A 24506-nucleotide genomic window follows, 5' to 3' on the forward strand; every position below is an offset into this window, starting at 1 on the left:
GTGTAGAAGGAATAGAGATTTTGCAATGAAACTCGGGTAGGGAGTTTTAAGTGTTTCCTTACTATATTCGCCACCCCAAAGTCACACAGACAAACCTGCTGGAGGCCGTTGATATTAAACTCCTCGTTTTGGGCGTTAAGGAATCGCTCCACTTCGTCGATAACTTGGTTGCCGATCTTGACATGCTTTCGACGCAGTGGAGTCTTCACGCGAGGGAAGAGGAAGAAAAGGAAACACACACACACACACATATATATATATATATATATATATATATATATGTGTGTGTGTGTGTGTGTGTGTGTGTGTGTGTGTGTGTGTGTGTGTGTGTATGTGTATGTGTGTGTGTGTGTTTGGTTATCGTTAGCGAAAATTGTCATGTTTGCTGGAAGTACTGGAACTTGGTTTCGCGTTGTCTTGCATTGTATACGCAGATTCTCAACAGTATTGTTTGGTTCATATCGATACACTTAGTTCAAAAGTTCATAATTATGGCCATGACTGCCACTTTTAAATTGATGTTTAGTTTGCCGTACTGTAATCAAAGCGATTAAACAGAGGCACATATATGTACATCATGCTTTATGTATACTCTGTTCTTGCCAAATACCCTGCGCAACAGTGCCACAATAAAACATAGAATGAATTAAGGGCATTTCGTGTGACAGAGCTTGCGTGGTCTTCCGTATAACCACTTTCATCTCGGCTAGGCAATGAAATCGCGCTGTTTGAAAGAACGGAACATTTTTCTACGCACCAAAAATTGCGATTCCTGCCTGCCCAATTCATAGAATGTACACCTAAATTAGACCGTTGCAAGTTTAAGCACAGATCTCAGGCTTACAAGAAGAGATCCCCCTAACGATAATTGTTTTTATGTATGTAGTATCTTCTTTTTTTCTTTTTGGTTTTGTTTTTGTGAATATTAATGTGGATATTCAGCGCTGAAGTATTGGAATTAACTCCGCCGCATGGCGTTGAAATTACCCGGCATTACTACTGATCCATTCGTGTAGCCTTGTCTCCCGATATGTGGCACGATTGAGCGTTTGCGTGATATAGGATTAGAATCTGATGATTCTAATCCTAGTGTGGACAGCAGAAAAAACCATGCTCAAACCGAAAAAAAAAGCGGTCACTTCGTTAAATTTGAGGTAATCTGAAAAGTAACTTATTTCTTTTTGAAGTAAACACAAATAAATTTTCGTCTCAGTAGCCGAAATGAATATTTGTCAACTAAGTGTAATTGTAATCGTGAAATATTACTTTTTTTTTTTTAGTAACTCTTACAAGACTGCATTACCGACTCCAGTCCATATGCCGTTTCTGGGGGAGATGAGTACGATGGGCTTCCGTGTATAAGTAGCGGCTGTAAAGGGAAGGAAAGGGGAGGGGGGCGCCTTGAAACAAAGCGCTTGTTTATAGTCACTGATAGGGTTAGAACGGCAGGGTGGTCCTTCGGTTGTTCTGCCTCTAGCGCGAGCTTCTTGCCTTGGATAACGCTACAGCGTCTCTTGAGCCTCCAGCGTGCGCTCGCAGGAGAAGCACGACGGAAGGCAAAAAGCGCTTTTTGGAGGCAGGGCATTGGAAAGGAACGCCCCGCCGTTCTTTTCCTACCGGCGACTCTAGAGTCATGCTGAAACTTACGGCGAGGGCAATATTCATGCATGGGCTAACGCGAATATAAACATGAACCAATGCACGTGCACAATGGCCTCCTGGAAGACTGGAGTCGGTAATGCAGTTTTGTATGAGTTACTTTATGAGCTTTCGTGACGTCATTTTGTTGCCACTTCGGTACCGCTTTTGGTGCGCGGGTGTAATAGGATGTTCAACACGCCATGTCGGAGATGTGCTGCCAGGCACCGTAGTCGTATACTTTGTGCTGCCCGCTCAAAGCAACAAAAACACGTAAAAAAAATGCATCAGTTATTTTTTTTTTTTGCGCGCATGTTGTTTTGTATTTTATGAATGTTGGCAGCATCTGCTTGCTCTTATGACATTAAGCTTAAATGAACGTTCGTCAGTACTATATATTTTTCTGCGTTGCTAGATTAAAATTTTGACTTTTCACAATCATGCTGCCGTGCTGCGTTTCTCGACGATCCACTTTTTTTCTTTATTCTAGGTTTTACTGTCTGTCTAACAATGAAGACTTATTCGTCTGTTCACATATCTACGCAGTGCGTGGCTTTTTGTACGCATAACGTAGACCATGCAAAAACTACGCATCGCACTGAAAATAAAAATTAAAAAAAAAAGAGTTAAGGTCGGATATGTTCCTTCCGAAGGGCGCACTTGAGAAAGTAGTGACGATCCTCATGAAGTTTCTAATTGAATCCTTACCCATAAATTCCCAAATTGGAAAGAGTATTATTTCAAAGGAAACAATAAACGAATTATTCCGAACGCTATCAATGTTTCCAAATGAACCCTTGGGCAGAACCCAATGCGACCTTAAAGGTCGACTAACAACCAGGAAAGGGGAAACGCTCCGTCAGTTCCTTCTCTCCATTTGAGAAAGAGGGAGACCTCCACCTTTCTACGGGGAATAGCTCGGAAACCCGCTCCTGCGGGGATAGGAGGGGGAGAGGAGTGCGAAAGGGATTCAAGAGGGTAATTGGGAGCCGGTTTTCTGCCCGGCAGAAAACGATTCTGTAAGTCGGCCTTTGAATTATTTTTTTTTAATTTTTTTTTTTACACTATGATGCGGTACTTTCCGCCAGAAGGACTTGGCCCGCGTTTCGAGGTTATAACGACACGGTTTGGAACGCATACGTTGTTGTAGATGTTCAGCTTTTTCTTTATTATCGCATTTAGTGAGTTAAAATTTTATCCAAGTATATGATAATAAAAAATAAAAAAAAGACGCGCAAGTGGCATTCGAAGAGGTGTTGTCTATAGTTCGCTCCGCGTCTTGCAGTGTTGGCATTTTTTCGCAGCCGTCGACGCGAACGTGCTCTTTCGTCTCGATTATTTTTCAGTCCTCGAGACTCCACATGTTAGAACTAACTGCTTGAGGATAAGCTGCCTACTCCCATTGTGAAAATATAGAGAAAGCAAGAGAGAGAGAGAGAGAGAGAGAAGGACAAGAGGCGGAGAAAAAGAAAGATACGTAACTGTTGTTATCTCGGTGCTAGGCACATATTTGCTTGTGGTAAAACAGGACTGGTTCAAACGGAGAGCTCACGCTTTATCCTCTTTTTCTTTTTGTTGCCGTGCGCAAGAATTGATAAAGTTGCGCCTCCGATAATGCTTGGAAACATCATAAAAAAATAAAAGTATACAGAGCGCGCCCACAGGCACACACACGTACACACACACACACAAGCAGGCTCGTCTGCGTGGCATATTCGCTATCTTTTGCGTGTGTGAAGTCCGCCGGCTCAGAATATACTTGTACTGTCCGCAACGGGCGGAGGGGAAAAAAGAAAAGTCGTAACCTTTATTCTCGTGGTGTAGGATCCAGCTATGGCTATCTCCGTGAACAACGAGACAAACGTCCGAAATGTATGTAGCACGGTTTTTCTTTGGTTCTTGTAACGAAAATCAAATGCTTTCTCGCATTTGTGAGCTGCGGTTAACGCGTTGCAGAAGTTCCTGGGCCGGTTTGCTGGTGAACACGGATATCTCTCCCGGAGGGTAAAAGTAACCACAAAAGAGATTTTGAAGTCACGTGACGAGCTCCCTAAGGACAAAAGAAAAACGCTTCGCTTCAATTTTTCAAGTCCGATTTTTTGCCCAGAAAGAACGTGAGAAGGCTTGAAATGGGAGAAAAACGAATCGTATTTGTGTATATAGTAAAACTGTCTATCTTGAATGAAACAATACGACAGGAAAGGCTTACGTCTGCTGAGCAGAATTGACTTGAACGCCAGGTACTTTCTCCCCACGGAACCGGTCACGTGACATCAATATTCCTCTTGCGCTTATTTTAACAGTGGTGGGGGAGATATCCGCATTCAGGAGCAAACGCCCTCGGCTAGTGGGAGATAACTGGTAGCCCCGGAGTTACTCCTTCAATGCTATATCACCTAAAAAGCCTAAGGAAAAGCGATGATTTTTCGCGCTGATTTCTACGGAGAAAGCAGTGTGGAAAGTAAAGGGTTGTGTCCCTAGCAGTGCCTGTGTTTGACGTCGTTATTGCGCATTCCCAGCCTTCACCTGCTTTGTGGCAGGTGAACGCTTAGCAGGTGAAAGCGTTCTACAGGCAGGTCAAAGCCCTGAATAAAAATGACACTCGGTGGCAATACTCTGTCTCAAGAGTATTTATTACCCAGTGTTGTGGGGGCGCGTGGGCGCAAATAAATAAACTTCGAAAGATTTTTTTTTTTTTTGTTATGAACATTTCTTAGATAGCAAAATCTGCTGGATTTCCGGCGTCACTTTTCCGGCGATTCGTGTGCATTTAAAGACGGCACGAGCCACAGCGGAACGCTGGCCTCCATGACGTGACGTAGCAATCCTAGCACCGCGGCCTTATCTAGCGTGGCCTCTCGATGCGGGTTTAAACAGGGGCGGAGAGTCCTATGGTTACACGACCAGCGGGCCTTGCTGTGCCACAACATTTCTAAGATGCAAAAGTTGGAACCACGGCGCCCGTTTCCAGCTTGCAAACGTGCGTGTACAGTCGAGGTCAGAATAAACGGGGACGGGTCAACGCGTTCGCCCCAGAATGTGAACTTCCGCATGTGATGCTGATTAAAAAAATAAAAATAACACTCACTTCATGTCGTATGTCGGATTGGTTTCTTCATAAAACCTTTTAGGCACCATCGAGACATATTGTGCACTTCTGCACAGTTGTTCTTTTGAGCCTAAGAGCTGAACGTTCCAATTTGTTTTGCCCCCTACGGTAGAACAGTGTTTTGAATTTATTTAGACAGCGGGAAGTTATTCAGCCCCAGTGTGCGTCTGTTTTTTCCGGTATGATGAGAAATTTAGCCAGTGCAGTACGACCGCTTGTCTGGGGTCTTTAAGGCGCATCACGCAGTAGTGATACAACACCAAACGCGGGTACAATGCTCATCCAGATCAAAACAAGCAGGGATAGGGAATGAATCCAGGATCACCGGGTTCTGTCATACTGCTGTATAAGAGCAGGAGGAGGGGGCATGTCATCTTAGCGCCGTCGCCTCATACCCTCCTTCTTCTTTCCTCTCTGCCGGAAAATAAGGCCAGAAGCGATGAACGTTCCTATTTGTTTTGTCCGCTACCTTAGAACGGCTTAGCGCCATCGCGTCGTTGCTTGATCCCTCCCTTGCAAGATGATGAGTGGTTAAGCGATGAGCGTTCCAATTTGTTTTGTCCCTTATATAGAAGAAGATATCAGTCCAATGATCTGTCGTCCCATGGACCCTCTTTGTCCTGCGCTTTCCCGCAGGGTGATGATGAGTGCATAAGTGATGAACGTTCTCCTTCGTTGTGTCCGCTATATCGTAGCTCAGCGCCGTCCGCTCATTCCTTCTTCCGTTTCCCTGCAGGAAGATGAGCGCATGATGGACCATGAAGCAGAGCTCGAGGCGGCCATCAACTTGTCCACGGCCCAGGCCACGACCGCAGTTCGCGCCCAGAGCGCTACCCCGACCACCAACGGCGTGCTGCACGAGGACGTCGCCGACGCCACGCCTCAGGTGCGTACCCTTCCCTTCCAACTATCGCCGTCTGCTCGCCGCCATCCTTCTTCCACTGGGCTGTTGTGGAACGCGTCGTTTGGCACGCGCAGTAGATCCGTTTCGCAAAATATCATGTGCCGCACGTGCGTCCTTAGATCAGCGAGTCAGCATTTGTGCGCCTAAGTGATAAGTGCTGGTAAGGTATATGGTCCGTTTGCAAAACGCAGGGTATGGCCAATTAGGATCACGCTTCTGGCTCCGTGATTGGTTCTTCGGTGCTCTCACCACACTCTAAAAAAAGTCTGTCCGTCTACTTCAACGCACAAAACTCGGAGAGCCAATCAACGCAACTGACGGAGGCAGCTCAGCGAATGACGATGCCGAAACATATGTTTAGACCAAAAAACACAGTCGTATATAGTTGTGAAATTAGGCAATGCAACACGTCACGGTTGCATTACTTAATGTCACAACTCAGTCTGCGTTTTTTGGTCTAAACAGATGTTTCGGCATCGTCATTCGCTGAGCTGCCTCCGTAAGTTGCGCTGATTGGTTCTCCGAGTGTTGTGCGTGAAAGTAGACGCACAGACTTTGTTTTAGAGTGCAGCAGATGCCGCACTCCGATTGGCTGCGGAGAGATAACGCGATCATCAGGACTTGCCACACCCTACTTTTCTTAGGTTATCAGTGACTATGATGTAATCATTCCGAGAACCAAATCGACGTGGAAAGGAAATAAAAAAAGTAAGGAAGATACCTCCTGTTTGCTTCGCGAAACGCCCCACCCCGTCCAATTCCCGGCACATACGTGTCCGTCGACACACATGGACACACACACACATATGTACCTAACAAACGAACATCAACGCGAAGCGACGGCGCTGGCTTGATGACGAGTCTTGAACAAACACGGCGTTGCAATTGAGATAACCGCCAGTTCCGAGAACGTCGTATCGGGCAATCGACGCGCCTGTGACTCCACCTCAATTGACAGGCCTGCTTAGAAAGCGGTTTTCTCTCTCCCCCCTCTTCCTCCGGAACTTATCACGCACCACTCACACATGAGCCTGCGTTTAGCGAACACTGTTAGAACCCCGACGATAAGATTCGTATATTACGCGCGCGAACATTGCGTAAGATTGTCCTCCGCGCGCTCCGCCCACAAGCGCGTGCGGTGGGGGGATGCGGGAGGCCTTGACTTTGTTTCTCGTAAGCTTTTTTTTCTTTCCTCGTTTGTTGAGCGCAGTGTCAAGGCGACACGGAGAAACAATGTCAAGCTGAAGGTCGGCCACAGAAGAGGCGTTGTCGTCTGCGTCCTATGTCATATGTAGGCCACGCTCGAGCTCGCGTCAAAGTAGCACCCGTAAGCGGGAACGCGTAAAGAACAATTGTTGCTCCATTCGTGCAAGATTACGAGTGCGATTACGAAACTTGCCGTACGCCGCGACATTTTTTTCTTTTAAGAGATACTTGTATGCTCAGTGCACTTGCTGTCCTTTCGCCCTTTAGCGACCGCTGGAAGTGCTACCCCTTTTGATGATCGCTCGTAGGAGGGCGATATGATAGCCGATAATTAATTTGTCCACTCTATGCTTACTTTGTGAGCAGGTCCCTAACATGATAGCAATAGCGATTGGCTGTCTCTAGTGCTTTGCGGGAAAGGAGATGTACAGGGGCCCTAGACTCGTCAAACATAAAGTTGAAACCGAAGCTTTGCGGAGCTTCGCCGATTGGACTTCGGCACAAGAAAAGCGCGTCGTCGTCGTGGGGAGAGTTTTTAAAGGGCGAACTTTTTGAAGAACAGCCATCTTGCTGGTGGTGTGGGTAGAGCGTCTGATAGTCAATTATTGCTGAGGCGTAGCCCCGGCCTTAGCAACGCTTGACTAGAGGACGATCTGCCCATACCAGGCACGTAGCCAGGGGGGGGGGGGGGGGGGGGGGAGGAGGAGGGGCATGGGGGCCTGCCCCCCCCCCCCCCCCCCCCGATAAAAATCTTCCATTTTGCTGGGGCCGCCTCTCCCCCCTCCCCCTCATAGAGCATTTTGTCATGGGTGCCCCCCCCCCCCCCCCCCCCCCCCGAAATAAATTCCTGGCTACGTGCCTGACCCATACCACAGGAAGATGGCGGCGCCCAGAGGCCGTACTTGCAAACGTCTGCTCGCCATGATTGGTCGTTTCCTCCTCTCCCGCCTTTGCTCTGCTGAAGTGGAAAGAGTTGGGGGGTATGTGAGAGGAGTTTGGCCCGCTTTTCTTACTCTGCAACAGACTATAGTCTAGACATCATTCATAGCCTCTGTGCTTTCACGAAAACGCGTCTGTCTGCGAATACACTGGAAACATTTACTCTTCCCATTTTTTTTTTCTTTTGCATTTTGAAAATCCGCGGGTTGTCATCCAACATGCCGCTTCCGCCAATTAGTTAGTTTTATTGTCGCTCTTTCCTTCTATTTTTTTTTTCTGGGAGCTTCTCATACAAAAGACAACAAAGAGATAAAACGAGAAATTTTCCTTACATCCCTACGTCTAGACACAGAGAAGAAAATATCCTTTTGTTTCTTTTTTGATTACCTCCTGGTTAGCGCTTTCCTCCTGGAAAGAAACGGTTCTTTTATTTTCGTATCGTCTTTCGTCGCCTGACCTTCAACTTCGGCGACGACCGAAAACTTATTCAAACCTTCCTTCTCGTCACATATACTTCGTCCCACTCTCACGGTACCATGGCCATAGCTACGGGGCCGCCAGGTCTAATCATGAGCCAGCTCCGAGCCACGGGGTGCTGTCAGACATCTCTATCAGTGTTCTAAACAATCTATCACGTGGTTTCTCGGAGCACTCTAAACCACCTGGTTTCTAACTGGCTTGTGATTGGACCCGAGAGCCCGCAGCTTTGTCTTTTAGTTAGGCATGTCGCGAAACTTTGTCGAACCTCGAGTTTCGACTTTTTTTTCGGCGAACTTTCGAACTTTTGCCAAAGTTCGACGATATTAGACTTGTGATCAGTGTTTCCCGGCATAGTATTAAAAACATGTGGGGAAAAATAATTTTTGCAGAAGTTAATATCTTATGAATCTAAGAATCATAAAAGCAAGTACTATAAAACGTTTAATGATTCAGTTTGTCTGTTGATTTGACGCTCTACACCAGACATATATTTCATCTTCCCTTCGCCAGGCGGCGTCAGCTCGTTTTCAGTTCGTTTCAGCGCTCGCGCATTATAGTCGAACTGGTAAGTCGAACTGATGTCAAACTTCGCGCTTAAATGCTCGGGTCCTTTTGAGTTGGCGCCATTCGGGTGTGATGACGTCATGTGGAGGTAGATCAGGCTGTTCGCAGGCCTCGATTATAGTGGGGTTGATCAAGCGCGAAAAATGCCCCCTTGATATTGCGCTTCTTTCATTCTTTATGAGATTACGGCATGAAGGCACCGTCTGATCTTAGCATCGGTTGCGTTTACGAGTAAGTATTTGCTCACCCGGTATGCGCTGTCTATTGGAGATGCACTGAGGGACAAGATATATCTGACAGTATTGAGAGCGAGGGTATAGGCAAGTAAAAAGGTTATCGTGATAAAAAAATGAGGATGTTTGTGTTTAGAGTTTGTAAGGTTCAGGTCTGCGTTTGAGGCATGGTGACACTGGTTTACGCCATAGATGAGAAATGCAACCAGTGCAATACCACTCCTAACCTCGGGTCTTTAACGTGCATCACGCAGTAGCGATACACGTCCGCACGCCGGTACGATCGAGGACAGTAGGAAAGCACGGACGGTGTTGAACAGCAAGAGCGGCGCGCGACAGGTTTCTGAGCTCGTAAATTTCCTTTTACGGCTTTCGAACGTGGTGAAATTACCTAGAAAGTAAAACGGCTCACCAACCCTCACACGTACAAGTTTGGACGCAGATTTTTGTTTTTCTGGTTATAATGCGATCATTTTTAGAGCGCAGCTCTTAGGGGCCCGTTTCCAGCCTGAGCGGCGTCGGCGTCGGCGTAACCGGGGGGGGGGGGGGTCACGTGACCCGAGGGGGGGGGGGGTGTTGTGACCCCCCCCCCCCCCCCGAGGTCACGTGACACCCCCCCCCCCGGAGGTCACGTGACCCCCCCCAGGTCAAGTAACCCCCCTCCCCCGAGATCGCGTGACCCCCCCCCGGGGTCACGTGACTACCCGCAGGTGACGTGACCCCCCTCAGTACCCTTCCCTACTCCTCAAGAGCTGCGCTCCCATTCGGCGTTACAGGGATTTGTAAACGGCTTTCATTTTTTTATTTCATTTTTTTTTTTCAATTTCGTGATTTGATGTCGCTCGACCCATATTTACAAATTCTTTCTCCACTCTAAACCTAGAGGACAAATCGACGCCACGCGACTTTAACACCAATTCAGTTTCCCCGGAAAGTTTACCGGGAAAAATTGATTTCCCGTCAGCCATGACCAACGCACCAATTTAGTTTTCCCGCTAAATTTAACCGCCGCACTTTATAATAAAACAACAAAAGCAACAACAACAACAACAACAACGTAGCTTCTTCTCCACTCCATGGAACTGTCATTTAGCGTCTCCTGAACAAGTTTACAGGCTTAGCCGCGTTTACACCGGTACTACATCGTACAAAAGACGGTCTGCAAACACGTTCGCGTCATGCCTATAAGTATGAAGGAAGTCTGCTTCGAATCTGTTCAAGACGTCTCTGCGGAGATTTCTCCGCCGTCCTGTCCGCGGAGAAACTCCGCGTCTCTTTGTACGATGTAGGAGCGTTGTGTCCGTGACTCTGGCTTTAGCATTCATTGTCGCCGACAATCGACGCGGAGGCCTGGCTGATATGTGACGTCACAGTGAACGTTGGTGACGCGTACGGTGTCTTGAGGCGGCTCGGGAAAGCGTACGAGTGATCACTGGGCTCTGAACATGGGTGGGTTATATATATCGAGATGATTTATATCGCGATTTAAGTCATGTTTTACATCGTGAAATAAATCGGACTAGTTTTACTACGATTATTTCAATTAAATCTTTCCCACGGAAATTTTTTTGGAAATGATTTTTTATCTACAGTTTGTTTGTCATTTAATGCTTTCTATGCGCGTTTGTTTTGTACTAAAATAAAGAAGTAAAAGAAAATATTGAGCGAGAAAGATTTATATTAGTCTGAACACGAGCAAAAAATTCGGTGCTCTCTCAAGCAACTCCATGAAACATTGGTATTTCTTTCTACCTTGCACTTCAGTCGTCAGTTACGCTACGGCCTATTGCTAGCCAATCAGAACGCGGAATAAAAGAAAATCGAACCTTCTAGCTAACTAAAAGAAGAAAAAGAGAATCGGACAGTTTTTCTTTTAGCACGTCAATAAAAAGTTGTTAATTAAACTGTACATCTCCAGCCATTCTTTCTTCCACATATATTGTTGTCAGTGATCGGACGGATTGATCAATCTATCTGCCACGTTTCAAAACTCGCGTATACTGTTCAAGTGTCGCTACTTTTTTTGCTGCAGCTATTTAAATCAAATTATTCCGATAAACAGCACTTGTTTCCTGAATATCAGACCCCGCATCACAGGTGTCCACCGCGAAGCGACCCGACTTTTTTTTATTATTTTTTCGCGCCCGCGTGATAAGCGCTAAAATGGTGCATTGCGTTCGTAGCACGTTGTTACACTTAGGTGCTTTATTTGCGAGACCGGAATATGTAAACGCGTCTGCGCTGGTCTTGACCTAGATATCTTCCTTTTTCTTTTCTCGCGTTAGCATAAAGAGGTTGTCAAAATGCACAAATCCACCACGTCGCTATTTTTTTTTTTTTTTAACAGAGTAGGTGTTTTTTAAGGATGCTGAGCTATTCTGCACGTTTGACGCAACTGGTCGTGCTCGTTGGGCGTGCGTAGATTGCGGTTCGTTCTCCCCGGGATAAATTGAAATGTCTATTGTAGTCTGACGCAACACGAAGACTTCGAGAGATATATTCTCCGTTCTCTCAACATCCTGTAGATAAACCTTAAAGAAGAAAAAAAAATCGCCTTTTGTGCGCTGCTTTTCAGGGGCGAAGCTCCTTAGGGGCTAGCCATGTCCGTATGTCCGTCCGATGTCCGGCGTCGGGTGCTCGTGCTCACGAGCACGTGAGCACGTGCTCCCGTGGTCGTGTAGGGCAAAAAAAAAAACGCATCTCCACGTGGTGAATGATGTTGATTGGGGCAAAGCTCTAGTGGTGCTTATCTGCGTAGACGGTGAGCCGCAGCATGCCGAGCCTTTCGTTCGTTTTCATCCATGTCAGAAAGAGAATGTGTGATATGGAACATGGTTATATACGCATTTGAGCATTTGACCGCAGCGTGACATGGATGAAAACGAACGAAAGGCTCGGCATGCGCGGCTCAGCGTCTACGCAAACAAGCACCACCAGAGCTTCGCCCCAATCAACGTAATTCACCACGTAAAGATACGGTTTTTTTTTTTTTTTTTACTGCTGGGTCGTGGAACGTCCTTCAAAACATGGGCTGTTTCTCTGTTGTGCAGCGTATCGGGCGTTGTTGCGCGAACCTGCACATATTAGTGACTCGGCATTTTTCGCCCGGGTGATAAGCCATGCAAAAATGTTTACGAAGTCTCGCTTTAAGTCTGACCCCCCAACTCACAGACACACACAAACAAACAGAAACAAGCGCTCGATCACGCCGAATTAACTCTGCGTGATTGGTTTAGGCCGCTGAAGGGAAACGCTGAATGATAACGAGCCTTTTGACTCTGCTTATTGGACTCATCAGAACGGTTGCGACCAGACACGGAGTGTAGACAGAAATGGCGTCTCTATAAGGTACTCACTATATAAACTCGTCAATTTTTGTTTTTCTGGCTACAGGTCATTTTTATTTTATTCCGGTGCTCGCTGAAACTAAACTCCACCCAATGCCCAGTGTGTCTGGGCAAATTGGGCGTACGGTGTTAGCGTGTTGTTTTACTTTCTCTGGGCGTCGTCTTTTTTGTTTTTTTACGAATAAGTATTTTGTTTTTTACGTTATTGCAGGTGTTAGGTAATCTACGGTATGTTTGCTCAGCTTCAGTGTTCAAAAGTTAGTCCGAACAGCACAACTGTTGCGTGAGTAATCCGTCGCGTTTAATTACATTTGATGGGAATGACAAAGAAGCTCTTAAGAAAGCAGACTTTCTTCTTCTTCAGTATGTATTTTTTTTACAGCGGAGCTGTTAAGAGCTATGTTCCCCAGGATCGTGTCCGTGTATGTCGACAGAAACCTACCTGGACAGCTACCGCCATTTATCAAAGCGACGGCGGCAAGCACACAACCAGTATGGTTTCCGCCGTCGCTCGTAGATGGTGGCAACCTTTCCAGCTATAATAGAAGAATGGATAGTTGGGCGCGTTGGTGGGAATTCATCGTAGGAAACAGCGCGAAAAACAAACGACGACGAAGAAGAAGCACACAGTGTATCGAGTAGAGCTCCGCTGGTCTTCCTTCACGAGAGTGGAAAGGCTGAAGTTTTTTTTTTTTTTATTTCGATGTTAAATAACTGGCGTGGGCACAAAAAAAAAAAAGAACGAATCTTAAAATTCGTACCATGTTTCTTTTTTTTCTTAACAAATGGGATCATTCGCGTTCTACACCTTGAAAATTTGAAATAAAATCCATTCGGCTGTTCACGGTAACGGGTGGATGTGCAGAAATCACCTGTACAGAAAACGAAGTTTCCAAAACCATGCTTTATTTTTTTATCTTTTTTTTTTTTAAGCAGGCGAAAGCAAAGGGGACCTTATATTAGAGTTTGCGTTTATCTACATACCTAAATTTGGCACGGTTCGTTTCACGCTAAATCCGAGCACAGTCGATGCTAGCATCCGATAGAGTTCAAAAAGAGCGCCAAAGTGCACATTCACGGCGCGAGTCGTGTTTGTGCGTTCGCTAACACGAGGCTAAAGTGGTCGCGCAGGTCGGAGCCGTACAGCGAGATAGTGTTCCAAAATGCCTCGTTGGTGCATCGGATAGCACGAATCAAAGGGCAACGTAGAGAACGCGTTGTGAATAAGGCGGCCAAACGCGTTTAATAATTACGATAAAAAATCAATAACAATAAAAAAAAAAAACAGACGCGCGTTAGCGCGTTTGGCGGGTAAAAAAAAAATGTTCGCGACGTTTGCAAGGAACGTACGAACTTGCACACCGTATAGCCCAGTGTCTGCTCGGTTCCATGGGCGCCGCCATGTTTGTTTATGCAGACGCCATGACACAGTAGGTGGCGCGCTTTTTGCGAAATTCCTTTTTTTTTTTAGAAACTTTTGCAGATTTTTTTGTGCAAGAACGTCAGAAAGGCATAGTCACGGAGCTCCAAGAACAACACCGATGCCAAAAGTGGTGTAAAAAGCAAAACTCTCGTTTTATGCACGGCCCGCTGCGCTCTTCACGAGAGCTATAAAAAAAGCTATATCGAAAAGAGGTTATTATAGTTTGAGATTATTATTTCCCATTTTTTATCGCTGGCGGCTAGGATTTCGGACACTGGTCTATAGACCCTTTTCACAAGCACGCCGCCATCTTGAATTGTCATCACTTCCAGTATAGACGAAACCATTGTTTTTCCGTCGCCACTCCAAAAGAAAACATTTAGGATATAAGCGTAACCGTCACACCTTCTCGTTTTTCCTCCCCTCTATTTTTCTTTGCGATTTACAGGTTGAAAAGTTTTATTATTTTGTGACATAACAAATGTCTATAGTGTAAACGTAACAGTAATGATTCGTTACGTCTAGGAAAGACACATAAAAGCAACCGTAACGCGTCTTTGAAACACTAAAGCTCGTAGTAAGATAAAGCCGTTTCGAAAGTGAAGGAGGAAGGAGAAACGTCTACATCATTGCCACATGTTTCTATCCGGAAACCTCCTGATCAGGCTTAGGCAAGATCTGTCGTTTTTAGGTTGTTCTTTTCCTCTGTAAGCGGTTTTACGGCTCCCTGCCTTGCAACTAGGTGTTTTTTTTTTCTTCCCGCTTAAAGCAGGTATGAAGCTTTTTTGTACCTCACTTTTCCTATGAGTACTGAATCATACCTTGATTGTTTAGTATGCTGCTTCGACGGGTAACAGTTATCTAAGAGAGACACTGTAACCAGCTCAGTCTGTCGCCTTTTTCTTTCTTTTTTTATTCTTCATTGTTTCCGACCTGTTTTTCCAGGACATTCTGCAACGGCCCTCACGGATACGGGTTTTTATTGTTTTCCTTCTCTCCTCTCAAGCGGGTATGAATATCAATCTGGAGGTGGTTTCCAGGTATTAGGCTATGTTTATTTGTTTGCGAATATAGATATATATAAAGTATCGTATTATCAAATTTCCGCCGAAACAATTTTTTTTTTGTTCTCCTTTGGATAGTCTGCACCTGTGCATTGTACGCGCGCAGAATTTTGATACACGGCTCACTTCGAAAAATACTCGCTTTAATATCGCCCAATGAAGCTCGTATCATAGATAAAATCATTCTTAAGATAACGTGTCATTCACGACATCCACGGCGGCGCGTCACAGTTATCGATATTTGAAAAAACAAATCCGTGTCTAGTCCGCACCTGTGAATATTTCGCGCCGCTCAAAATTCTAACTTTTAGACACATATGTGTAGCCCCCACGAACTATCTAGTCCAGAAGATACCGTGGTTACTCTGGAGGTCAATGTTATTTTATTCCTTCATATCTCAAACTTTATGACCCCCTTGCCGAAGGGGGGTCTTTTCGTTTTTCATCTATTATCCGCGAAGTGTTCGCTTGTTAACAAAAGCGCTTCCCAGTTACTATACGCAGATAACCAAGTGGCTCCCTGCTGATCCGTACACGGTCGGCCAAGCAGTTGCTTCAATCGTTGCAAGAGGGGAAAAACAAATTCGCTTTTCCATAGTAAGCCAACCTTATAGTATGGTGCCTGGAACGCGTCGTCTCCGACTAGTTTGTTTACCGTTACCAAAAAAGTGGTCCCTTCATTTCTACCCAATGACGTCACAAGAGTGTCACGCTGCCTCTTGCCGCGATCCTGGCGGCGTCACAGCAGCGGTGGTGGAAGTGACAGACGCCTGCTCTGCCGCGGGTCGCTCTCTATCTTGAAAGTCCACGGAAACTTCGTCAGACACGATTTGGGACGCCGTGACGACAGCGACGTTTTCGCTTGCTCGTGCTGGTTACCGTAACTTCTGCGACCAACCACCAGGATCGCGACATCCGACAGCGTGACACTCCGGATTTCGTGACGTCATTTGTTGCCACTTCCGGACAACGCTTCGATGCATGGGTCGAACAGGACGCTAAGCACACCAGTCGGAGAGACGCGCTCCGGGCACCGTACTTATAGAGTCACTAGACCAGCGCTTGGGGCATCAACATTCCATTCCCCAGTGTTCTTTGCGTGCACCGCCATTTTGGGCGCTCAGTTCAGGACGGACGCAACGGCGATCGTTTTGAATGCGACTTGCCGAGCTCTAGCTATACCGTGTCGGAATGCTCGAGTGATATCGCGTACCTCTGTCTCGAAATGCTCGCGCATTTCTCGAAGACGGGTAACCGTTTGCTGCGATTTGAGATCAGGCTTAAGGTAACTGGGAAGAACGATTCGAAGCCACAAGATGGCCAAAGGGCCATTACTCCGAAGCGTGGCTACTTTACTGGCTCTAGCCAACCCTAGCCCATCCACATGAATGGTTCCGTTATTTTTACCCCCGCCCAGTGGCAGAGGACCTTTTCAATGGCGTAACGGACATATATACAAAATATTGAAAGTTTGACCATCTTGACGTTGGTCAAGATGGTCAAACCATCAGTTTGACAATTGCAGGATAACTATAAAGGTATCCTGCCCAATCGTATAGGCACATCCGCACATACAAACCGTTTTAAAAAAGCAAAAGTGAGCACTTGTGTGAAAAATGTCGCACCGTTCTTCGGAAGCGCGCCGGACGGGTGTAAACCCTTATGCGGTGTGCCAAACGAACAAAATTATTCAAAGCTCATTTGACGGTTGGCAATGACCATAATATTTGTTATGCGTTTGCTTTCTTCCTGACTGAGTATGCCGAGATAATTTCAGACACACCATTCAGGCACATATCTTGGCGTCAGTAGAAGCTCGTCCAACAAGGCTTAGCGAGGAGTGGAGGGCGCTTGCTATCCTCTGTCGTAGCTAGCCGATCTCAGTGTTTGCGAAAACTTAACCTTCTATCAGCATCAAATTTGAGTGGGAGATATATGATGACACGAGGAAGAAATCATAATAACTTTTGTGCAGTTGTAAGGTCGAATTTATTGCGTTTCCTGAAAAGTTCATGCGTCAACGCCGTGCTCAACGTTGATACTCCTGTGATGATGCGCCTTGCTTCTCGCCCAATGAAGTAACAAGAAGCGGACGTTTGGCAAACAAAATACGTACAAGGCTCAAGGTAACCAATCTTCAGATGTAGTTCACTGGTACGAAACGGGATTACTGACACGAGCTCAAAGATGCATTGGTGGGGTGAGGTGACTAAGCGACGTCTTACTACGTTTGCATACGCACGCACAATTTCCTGTGTGTTTCGAGAACCACAGAAAATGCCCCGGTCTTCATTTTGTATCGCTCGAGAATGAGTGTATTGTACATTCGTAAAAAGTCAGATAATAGAAAACGCAAGAAGCGCGTTCGGTCGCGGCGTGATAGCATGAGATGAAGTTGCTCAGTCGAAACCGAAACTGAGTGGCCAACTAGTTCCCAGAGTGCATTGTGTGGTATTTCGCTGCGATGGGGCGCGTCAGTTTTGGAAGAAGTCCATTGCACGGGCGGCAAATCGAGCATCCCGCCCTCCTTTCACCCGGCGTGCACTTCCATCCGCCTTGAGCACACGTGTCGACTAAGAGAGGCCAAGGTCAGCCTCGCCGCCGGCCGCTCCCGCTCGCCAACGGTCGCACCTGCAAGTAACGCGAGCAGACCGGAGCTATTTATTAATCCCAGACCAGTTGCAACGCGTCAACGTGCCCTGCTATCGAGTGAGCGGGCGCGGGCGGCGCCGTATACCCCGACTGATTAATGGAGGCGCCCTACATAAGCAAGGGGAGCGGCTTCCGTGGTGCGTGGGAATGTCTCCAACTCTGGACTAGAGCCACAATAGGTAAGCTATATGCTTCAGAGTAACGACAATTTCGCCATGTGTGGATGGATGGATGGATGGATAACAATGGCTGTAACCTTTATTCCGGGCGGTAGCTTGCGCCACCAAGCCTAAAAATAATAACAAAAAGCTGATTTCCTCTTTTAAACCAACGCGTTTCTCCGTCACCAGGTCATGAAGATGATCACCAGGGACACCTTTGGGGGATCGGGGAAAAGACCAAAACATCCCTCTCCCCTGCCCCCTTTCCCTGCGAGGGAGTCGTCAATTTTTTCTGGCCGAACCTTGTCGAAGTCACCTTACACCAGACTCACTGGGAGGCAGGGTTGAGACTTTGGGCCGGAGCCACGCGATAGGCTAATTTACCTCTCTCCCGAGTGTCCCTCAGCTGTGCTAGTTAGTTTTACTTCTTTCAAATACCCTAAATATTTTCCACCAGTACTCCAACCTCCTCTACGTTGCCTGTACTATTCTATAATCCACCCTTCTATCTTCCCCAGCAAAACCGAGGGCCACCAATACGTCTGTCTTCGGGAAGGGGCGACAGACGTTACATAATTGTTGCCAGTTATTTGCTAAAGATATATCTAAAATCGCGACAAACATTTTTTTTTTCTTCGTGCTGCGGAAATGTTGAAATACATCGCGACAGAGCAAACCGCTATGACCTGACCTTCCCGAAACATTATCTAAGGCTGAGGAAGTCACATTTCTGAATCGTAACCGGCGCCAATCGCTCATGCACTAAGCAGTGCGTATGCTAGGATGTTTCATGTGTCACACACGTGAAACATCCTAGCACCACAAACGTTTAGTGATTGTCTAGAACCTGGATTTCCAGACGCCAGAAGGCTACGTTCACGACGCTCTTCATCGGATAATTTAACGCGTACCATGTGTACACTCGATAGTTGTTCTTAGAATGAAGCGATACTACCGGTAATCGGGCCGATAAACCCGGCGATCACCCCAGAGCCTTCCATATTCTCCAGCACCACTCCCTCTATGCGCACAGGTGGTCGAGTTCCTCCTAACCCATCCCCCAGGTCACGTGACCTACCCGTTAACCAATCAGCGTCGAGTACCTCACTCGTCCTCTCCCACCCGTCAACCAATCAGTGTCGAGCCTCGCGGCCACGGCAAGGTCTCGTTGGGCGCCGGTGTCGCGTGTTCACGGACTGCGGGGTCCTGATGCCGGAGTCTCTCGGCTTCGTTCTCACCAGCACTCACCTCACTGTTCCTAATGCGAAGAGCGGCGAGACGCGAGTTAACATCATTGCGTCTCTCAGCTTCTCGCAACAAGCACGTCGCCATCACGTGGCGGAGCCAACACGCACGCGTCTGCCGTTTCTGCGTCGCGCTCTCTTCAAGCTTGGGCACGTTTGCCACTTGAGGTGGTTCAGGGATTCACTGACGATGCATAATTCACAGTCCTCGTCTTCTAGATAGTATTTTTTGTATGGACGCGGCTGAACCCTTTAAATTGGTGGTGACTTGCGCCACCTATTGCTGAAGCTATTAATTTCGACAATTAACTCCGATTGAATTTAAATAAATTAAAAATGACAAATGTTTTTTTTTTATTGCTACGTGTGGCTATTTAGCGGACGCGACACGAGACTGATACTCACCGTGTGTATCAAGAACCAATTAAGCAGATTCTTTAAACTGTGGCGCATAGCGCTGTGTGGTAACGCGCCCGCTTGGCACGCAGCGAACCCAGGATCGGATCCCGAGAGCACCGCCCGGCGGTGCTCTCGGAAAGCTTCAGCCACGTCGTTCTCGCCTCGCGCAGGCTGTTTGAACATTTCTGGAGGACGAAATCGCGTTTCTTGCAGTCACAGACGAAGCTTCGGACAGCTGGCAACCATGATTATGAGCAGCAAGATTTTCCAAGTGGCATTACTTCCAGAGCATCCTTTATGTAATAGCTCCATAGAAAAAAAAAAAAGAAGAAAAACCGGATTAGCGTAACGTGCGGAGTCGTGTTCTCACTCCCTGGGCACGAGCCCCTTCAACCAAACGATGACGCGGCACTCGCAACATTTTAGGCAACGAAACAATTCAGCACTACGACTTTGTTATCTTGGTCTAGGAGGTGTTGGCTACACATCCGTCTTTGCCGCCGCCCCTGGTACGTTAAAACCATCCCCACCTAAGCTGACAGTGCAGTGGGTGCTACGCACTCGCCGGACCAATCAACAGCTTCCGTTTCATCACATGACCCCGCTCTTCGTGTGTGTGGGTATGGGCAAAAGCGGCGTCATCACGTGGCGGAAGATAGACGTATCAGTGGTCTGAAAAGGCACCTAGCGTCCACCACACTGTCAGTAGGAAACTGAGCGTAGCAACGGACGGAACTGAGATAGCGGCTTCCTTTAAAGCCGCTACCAACCCGACGGCGATCTCGAGCGAGAAGTGTTGCATTTCACGGTCAAGGCTTTTCTTTTTCTCTTGTTCTTTTTCCTCCTACGATTACACACAACCGCCCAAGTCATCCAAGTTCCGTGGCTGCCATTCCTAACGCCCTTAATTTTTCTTTCTTTCTTTTTTTAATTGTCGGGTGTACTTTTTTTTTTCTCCCTCGCCCTTCCTGGTGGCACACTTTACCGCGTGTTCTTTGTTTAATTTGTCCCTTTTTTTCTTCCTTTAAATTAAGCGTCTCATAAGAGAATCCTGTAAGCGAATCATCTTCGTATTTTTTTTTATTTCTCTAATGTTGGCAGTTTCTCGTTTAAGCAACCGTTTCCTCCTTGCGTATGTCTCGTTTGCACAGACATCTCGTCGCCCGCTGCATCCAGTCGTTCTGCACCCGGAGTGTTCTTTTATTCATTTTGTTTTATTTCGTTCGGGCGTTTGTGTCAGCATGCCTTTGTCTGTCGTGCGCGTCGGCAGCAACTAACTGTCTACGCTTGCGTCAGTACTTTTGCGCAATCCCGTCGCTTCTTGGCAAGCGATGCTGTCTCCGTTTTTTCCCAGAATGTGGACTAGTGCCTGCCTACACCGCGGGCGCGCGAGGCCGTACAGATACCCCGTCTCTCTCCTTCAATGCCTCTCTTGCTTGATCACCTGGTGTTTCGACGAAACCGGTACTTTAAGCGTTTTTTTCCCCGTCTATTTTAGCTCTATTTCTGCTTTTTTTTTTTTTAAGTTTCGTCCTCGCACGCCTTACGGGTATGGCAATTAGTTTAGATAAATACACAAACAAAAAAACAAGGCGCAAAAAAAGAAAAAAAATGTTGCGTATAAGGAATCTTTTAGAGCTGCTATTGTGACGTCATAAAAGAACTCGCTTCCTTTCTTTCTTTTTATATTTATTTTGCCTAACATTCCTTCCTCGTTCATCATTTTCCTCTTATAAGAGCAACTAAGGGTTTCACCTTATTTTTTATTATTTCTTTTTTTTTTATGGTGAGAGTCGTTATCGGCGGGGATTTGCAGCGGATCCCCGTTTGTGTTTTGTGTTTTGTCGTGGCCCGCTAAATTTGGGGTAAAAATTTAGCCGCCAAATTGAGCCTTGAAATGCTGTGTTGTGATGTTGTTACCTCACCATGTGACGAAACGTCCTGTCAGATGAAGCCACAAGTTTCTCGGTAAACTTCGCGGAAAAAAAAATATTTCCGGTAAGTTTACTGTCAAATCACGATATCGTAATATTGTGACGTCACAGTGACGCGCGATGTCAGGTCACATGATGTGACAATTTTCCCGCTAAGCTTAGCGGAAAAAATCTTTATCCGATAAATTCAGCGCAGTGCGGGTGTCCTTTTATGGTGACCTCACATCTTAAAGTAACGGCATATCGCAAGGGGTCACGATTTTCGCGCTAAATTTAAAGGACAAATTTATCCGCTATATTTAAAGTTGAGTCACGGTGTCGTGACGTCATATCACATGATGTCACAATTTTCCCGTTAGGCTTAGCGAAAACCGTATTCCCTAGATTCAACACGCAATCACGGACATTGGGACATCGCATCGTCCCTTGACGTCATATCGCATGAGGTCACACTTTCCCCGCTAAATTTAGCGGACAAATTCCCCCGCAAAATATAGCGTGAACTTAGTGTCAGGGGAAGTCACGGTGCCACGTGAAGTCAAAACGTTACGTCATGTTGTGATGTCCCAGTGTCACATGGACACCGTCCGCTAAAGTTAGCGGGGTCGTAAATCCGCTAAATTTAGACACGATACTGCGACTGTCTGCGGCAGTGTGAAGCGTCTCGGTTGTAGCCCGAAGTTCACTTCCAAGACGCGTCAAGGAACCAAGAATTTCTTTTTCTTCTATTATTATTTTTTTCTTTTTTGGCACGCCCGTTTATCATTTGAAGCGTACGAGCTCTGTGGACTATATTTAAATAACATGAGCTCTCGAGGATGACCGAATGCAAGATCAGTCGCCCACAGACGACTAGACCCCACCATATGTTGCTCCAAAAATAATTAATATATATATTTTTTTCTTCTTGGGTCGAATACGTTCAACTGTCGATAATTTTGTCGCGTGCTGTGTTTGGATTCTACACCCAAAAAAAGTTAACGTCATTTCCGGTTCAGCTAGCGCGCCTACTCTGGGGGTTCATGTTTCATTATTTCCAACTCCTCTTTTGTTTCAAACTCGACTTGGCAAAATTTTGGCGTCGATGTCAACGCCTTTTTTTTTTTTTTCGAGGGTGGGCGAACTTCAACGCAATTGTCGGGAAGTCATGGTTCAGGGCAGCGGCGCGACAATGTCCAGAGTCTCCATCTCTTTGTCATCTTTTTTTCTTTCTTGCTATATGTAGATTCTGGCTCGCTCCAATACACTCGCCTTTTCCAAATTAAAACTTGAGGCAAAGCCTTGAAGATGTCTTCGGAAAAGGCAGAGAAGTGAAATGCGTAGTTTGTTTTAGTTTGGGCAGTTTTTTTTTTTGTATTTATTGGTCAGCGAGTTTTGACTCGAATATTTTATTTTCGTAGATAATATTAATAAGTGTTTCCCGGTTCGTCGTAACTTCTACGTGAAGTTTTAAAATAAAATGGAATAAAAGAAGAATCTAGACTCTTGAGCGGAAATGGGGTTTTCTCGTCTCGTACGCACGTTCGATAGTTTATGTTAATTTTAATTTGTTGCGAGTGTCGTTTCCCTTAATTTTGACTTTCGAAACTGTTGTTAAATTTTTAAACGAAAAACTGTTTTTCTTCCGCTATATACGAAACATTTCCCATTATCGAGGGCTCAGAAATAAACGGAACACATAACTTCTTGTATGGCCTAACCCGTATAGTTTTCTAAGTAGCATTATATTTTATCTGGGCGTTCGTGAAGCGATCAGAATTACACTAATAAGCACATTTCGTGTCTAATTTATTTTATTTTACTGGTAAGATTGCGAAGGAATAAGCGTAGAATTTCGTGCAATTAAAGTTATACTCCGTTTAAAGATGACATGGAACATATACATGTTTCGTTACGGTTAATCTAAGCTGATGAAGCCAACTAAGCTTATTAAACATTTAGCGAAGAACGTGAAGGAGAGATAGGAACACGCTTGTATGTTTAATATGCATAGCTAACTAGCTGACCTTAATATGTTAGTAGTGACTAAGCTGGGTTTACATTGCATGAGGCTAGGTTAGTGTATATAACGCGTAGGCCTAAGTAAACGCAGCCGTAGCGCTCTGCGCGATTGCTTGACCTGTACAGTGGAGAGCTTGCACTTATTCGTAGAAGGAGTAGTAGCGGGAACCGTGGCGCCGTCAGCGGTGAGCACGCGACACGAGCGAGAATCCAGAAAACAGCGTTTGAATTCATTATGCCAGGCGCGTCTATAGCCTCCCGCAATCGCTCCACGAGTGCACCCCTCTCCCCTGTTACTCATGTTCGACTCATTGTCCGAGGGGCGTTGTTATTGTTGTTGGACACGACTCGGAACCGCGCCCTGACGATCGGACCGGAGTTGGTCGCGGAATACGCAATTTGGGGTGCACCCCCATTACAGTCTTTTCTTTTTTTCTGTTTTGTTTTTTTAGTGTGTGCGTACCCATTTTTTATGTTTCGTCGTTTGCTCCACGTTGCGTACTGGCGACTGGTCGTCGGATGACGGGCCACACGCAGCAGACAGCCGTCGTTTTCGGGCCAACTTTGGTTTCCGTGCCGATGTTTTGCGGTGCCGTGGCAACGCCGTGCCCGAAGCGTTCGACCGCGCCGCTCGACGCGCCGGCGGAGCGGCGTGCGCGCTCCTGAGAAGCGGTTTTTCCCTCAAGTAGAGTGATCGTGTGGAGAAGCCCGCTTCGCGGTTTAGCGAGAATGGGGCGCTGCTCCGCGTATTGGATGTTGGCGAACTTCCGTCGCACCTCGAGGCTAGACTGGTTCGGCAAACTTTCGACCTTTCGACAAGGTTCGACTCATTAAACGGTGTAGTTGACCGACTTCTACAAAAATAATTCGAAAATTTTTGACAACTTATTTATAAAATAGCCCGGTTACAATTATACAAACAAAGGTTCATTCTTAACACAATACAAAAACATACGTATATGCTTTTACTAATTTAGTTAGTTTTTGTTTCCTAAATGCTTCACCTCTGTTTTGCCAAGCGGCGCCATCTTCTTGTTTTAATTTACGCGCATACGTAAAATTGTTAAACTTGTGTGGAACTTCGAGTTGAAAGTTTCGCGAACCTGATGCAAACCGAGCCTCGGCAGGGTCGCAACATTCCTAATCATGTCATCATAGACGTGCGGCACATCAGACCACATAAACTCCTCAACTTGGTTTCGGCAACA

General features: G+C 46.3%; 1 protein-coding gene across 4 annotated transcripts in view; it reads left to right on the forward strand.

The window, feature by feature from the left end:
- The window catches only part of LOC8042391 (forkhead box protein P1), a 382801-nt gene that overhangs the window by 294650 nt on the left and 63645 nt on the right, over window positions 1–24506 (forward strand). For all 4 annotated transcript variants that reach the window (XM_029976908.4, XM_040502413.2, XM_029976906.4 and 1 more), the window contains one exon: window positions 5484–5633. In XM_029976908.4, coding sequence (XP_029832768.2) covers window positions 5496–5633 — 138 coding nt within the window. In that variant the 5' untranslated portion in view covers window positions 5484–5495. The remainder of the gene's footprint in view (window positions 1–5483; window positions 5634–24506) is intronic.

The sequence above is a fragment of the Ixodes scapularis genome, unplaced genomic scaffold, assembly GCF_016920785.2.
Source record: "Ixodes scapularis isolate PalLabHiFi unplaced genomic scaffold, ASM1692078v2 PGA_scaffold8__174_contigs__length_109621045, whole genome shotgun sequence".
NCBI lineage: Eukaryota > Metazoa > Arthropoda > Arachnida > Ixodida > Ixodidae > Ixodes > Ixodes scapularis.